General features: G+C 38.6%; 1 protein-coding gene across 1 annotated transcript in view; it reads right to left on the reverse strand.

Annotated features, from left to right (window-relative positions):
* The window catches only part of LOC107707064 (chromodomain-helicase-DNA-binding protein 3-like), a 51,369-nt gene that overhangs the window by 43,014 nt on the left and 4,638 nt on the right, over nt 1-3,717 (reverse strand). The window contains exons 4-6 of the mRNA XM_016510942.1: nt 1,764-1,888; nt 1,444-1,682; nt 195-322 (exon numbers count right to left, since the gene is read on the reverse strand). Coding sequence (XP_016366428.1) covers nt 195-322; nt 1,444-1,682; nt 1,764-1,888 — 492 coding nt within the window. The remainder of the gene's footprint in view (nt 1-194; nt 323-1,443; nt 1,683-1,763; nt 1,889-3,717) is intronic.

Consider the following 3,717-nt stretch of genomic DNA (forward strand, 5'->3'; position numbering starts at 1 on the left):
GGGCGACCCCTTTTGTTCTTCTTGACCCGTCCCGAGCTGTCAGAGCGGACTGAAGAACTGTGAACGCTAGAGTTTTCCTGCTCAGAATCATCCTCATCCACCTCCTCACTCTGCATTACAACCACACACGATCAAACACAACCAATGCACCCAACACACATTTATGTGCACACATATTACACACAAACTCTCACCGAACTACTCTTCTTCCTCTTGTTACCAAGCGCTCCCAGTTTAATGCGCAGAGGAGCCATTTTCTTGGGTTTTGGCTTCTTCTTATCTGAGACACGAGGACTCTTACTACGTTTCTTGTAGCCAGCGCCTGTGGATAATCAATAAATAAGCAATATTAAAATGAAACAGTATTTTGTCTAGATGCATTCAAAATAAAACACTAAAAACTAAAATCAGTTGTTTAAAGTGCTTTTAGGTGAATTTAGGCATCAGAAAATTATGAATATACATTTTGAGATTTGTATAAAATTACATTTTAAAAACGTTATTAAATCAGTGTTTTAAATATTAACTTTAAATGAGTACAAAGGCAACCTTAATGTAAAAATATGGGATAGGAGCATGCAGGGTTCAACTCTAAAGGCCGGGACACACCAAGCCGACTTCAAAGAACTAGCAGCGACAAAAGCCGACGGTGTTGTCGCCACACGTCGGCAGCGTCGGACCAAAAAGCTGTGCTCGAACACACTGCACAGACTACAGCCGACGGCAAACTAACACGTGCGTTCTGCGCATGCGTGAGAGGAATTAACTGTCTCTATCAGCAGCTATCAATAGTATATATTCGTCATTCAAAAGGAGAAACCGAAACAAAGATAAACGCAGATATTGCAGCTTGGTGTGTCCCGGCCTTAAGGATTTCTTTCTACTGGCCCGGATGGGCCAATGGTTCAAATTTTTACTTGCCCTGGCAAAATATTCACTGGCCCTTCCACAAAGAAACTAACTAAATAATATAGTTATTAATTTTGTTGATTTTGAGCCATGTAATTTTGTGTTGTAATAAGCTTATTACACCCAAATTTTAGGTACACTTTTCAGGAATTTTGAATTTTTTTTTAAGAAAACAAGAATTCTGTATGTGGCTTTATCAGATTTCATAAAGTTCACATTTCTGTTTTCGAACTGTATGCAAATGTGTGCATATTTAATTAGGTAGTGCATATTTAATTGACTTGTAATACAAAACAATTGTCTTAATGTTCTGTGATTAATCAACTGGGTTTATGTATGGTGATATCTATTAGTAAATTTTTTTCCCCTTTATCATATGTAGTGTATTTAAAAAAAACACCATCAAATCTACCATCAGTTGCCATCTATCTTACAAAAACACACATTTTTGATGCTGTGTGTTTATATAACAAAGCGAATTAACAAATCCTGTACTGAAAACCATACAGCTGCCCATGCTCTGTAACCTCTTACCTTTGCCCTCTTTGGTCTTGGCCTTGCGAAGTGGTGGTGGCTGAGGTGGAGGTTCAGGGGAGGCTGTTGCTGCGGAGACCTGCTCAGCAACGGCTGCTGCGGCGGCGGCTGCAGCAGCAGCGATGGCTGCTGCCGAGCCTTTGAATGGATTATTGGAGCTGAACTCTCGCCATTTGGCCCCCAGAATTGTCATCATCTTGGACATGGGGATTTTGGGGTTCTTCTTAGCAATCATGGGTCTGCAGAGGATCATATGTTTAATACAGAAATGTTGCTGCAAAGGAACTACAATGTAAGAAACCCCTGGTGCAGGTCAGTACCTTATGAACTGGCTGAAGGCTTTGTAGTTGGTTAGTGTGCGGTAATCTTCTTCTGTGAATGTGTGATCGACATCCTCCAGTCCCCACTCCCTAGCCAGCTGGGCCGACGTTTTCATCTCTACCGGCTGGAAGAGAGGCTTCATCATATGGCTGTCATGGTGTGGATGGGTAATAAATATCTGGAAACATCTGCACACTAGACTCCACTACATATTAACTGGATCAGTAATTATGTGTGTTGTACATTATCGTGGACGTGCAACAGCTAGAAACACCATGTCACAGTTTGTACTTGATATTATCTTAATTTCTGGATGCAAGTGCGAGAAGAACCTCATATGTAAGTGATGTAAAGCTGAATTTCAAGTCAATTTTCAGCAAATATTTGGGTGAACTATTCCTACACTTAATAAAGTTACCTACACATTAACTCATATCTAAGATTAACGTATCATTTTTATGAAATTACTTAAAATATTAATTTGCATGAAGAGATAAAAATGTGTGTTTGTGTGTGTTTCACTCATTTTCCTGACGTGCTGAAATTAGAGAGCTGTATATCTCATTTCTATTCACCTTCAGCGTTCTTTATAGCATTTGCGGTACATTCGTAAGCAGTGTTGGGGGTAACTCATTACAAGCAATGCGAGTTACGTAATCAGATTACTTTTTTCAAGTAACTAGTAAAGTAACGCATTACTTTTTTAATTTACAAGAACATATCTGAGTTACTTTGTAACGCCAGTTACTTTGTTTTCCCATTTACATGATGTTTGAACATGATGTTACTGTAGTTCTAGACTAAATGTGAATGTGCATTAATTCATCCCACTCACAAAAAACAGATTTAGTATTCATCAAAATGAATTAAAACAGTGAAATGCAAACTCAGAATATGACGCAAACCTGCAATAATTAAATATGTTAAATAACACAAATGTATCTAATCCCATTTTATTAACCAATATTTTTGCTGCTGACCTTTGATGATCCAGTTCAACCATACTAATAAGCAAAAATGACTTTAGAGAAACTAACAATTGTGCTTTGTTTTTTTATTGCTGAAGAGTGTTTCTTCTCCTGCGTTCTACTGTACAGACGTGAATTTACTTTTGCTTCAGCCTGAGGTTTATTCATTACACTTTTTGGTGTGAAAGGGCTTTTACATTTGACAAAACAATCAAGCCCTGCTTATATTTAAAAAGTAACGCGAAAGTAACGCAAAAGTAATATAACGCATTACTTTCCATAAAAAGTAACTAAGTAACGTAATTAGTTACTTTTTTTAGGGAGTAATGCAATATTGTAATGCATTACTTTTAAAAGTAACTTTCCCCAACACTGTTCGTAAGACAGATGTAAGTGCTGTTATGTACTGAAGCTTTGGAAACAAAACCAACGGTTCAAAAACATAAATATAAAAGTGAAGAGAGCAATGCGACGCATTTTGCTGCCTTCTCCTGCGCCATCGTTACCAAAGACTATAGAATATATGCAAGAAGTGTCACTCGTATAGTTTTGAACGGGGAAAAATGCAACGTTCAAAATGACCTCTCTATCTAAGGAAGCCCCGCCTTCTGAATAAAAGAGCCAATCGCTAATCTGTAAATTAGCGTAAAAGTCCCGGTTGCTATTGAAACAGTCACCCCTTGTCCAAATACCCACACTTGCGGTCTTGGCCACTTGAGAGCGCGTGCGCGCGACAGGAAGTAAGTGCGCAAGACTGTCCCAGATCTTAAAAACGCCAGAGCGCAGTCCCCTTAACACACACTAAACCCACACTATCTCGAATACCGCTCCGGAGCGCTATTCGAGGCTTAGTGTATCCCATCATGCATCATGTAGTGGAAATAAATCGTGAGACTTTTTGCCAAGATCGCGAGAGAGGTCACAGAAACTTTTCCAATGTAAGTTAAATATTATTAATAATAAGATATTACATATAATTTGGTAG

The sequence above is a fragment of the Sinocyclocheilus rhinocerous genome, unplaced genomic scaffold (assembly GCF_001515625.1).
Source record: "Sinocyclocheilus rhinocerous isolate Xijiao unplaced genomic scaffold, SAMN03320098_v1.1 scaffold865, whole genome shotgun sequence".
Lineage (NCBI taxonomy): Eukaryota > Metazoa > Chordata > Actinopteri > Cypriniformes > Cyprinidae > Sinocyclocheilus > Sinocyclocheilus rhinocerous.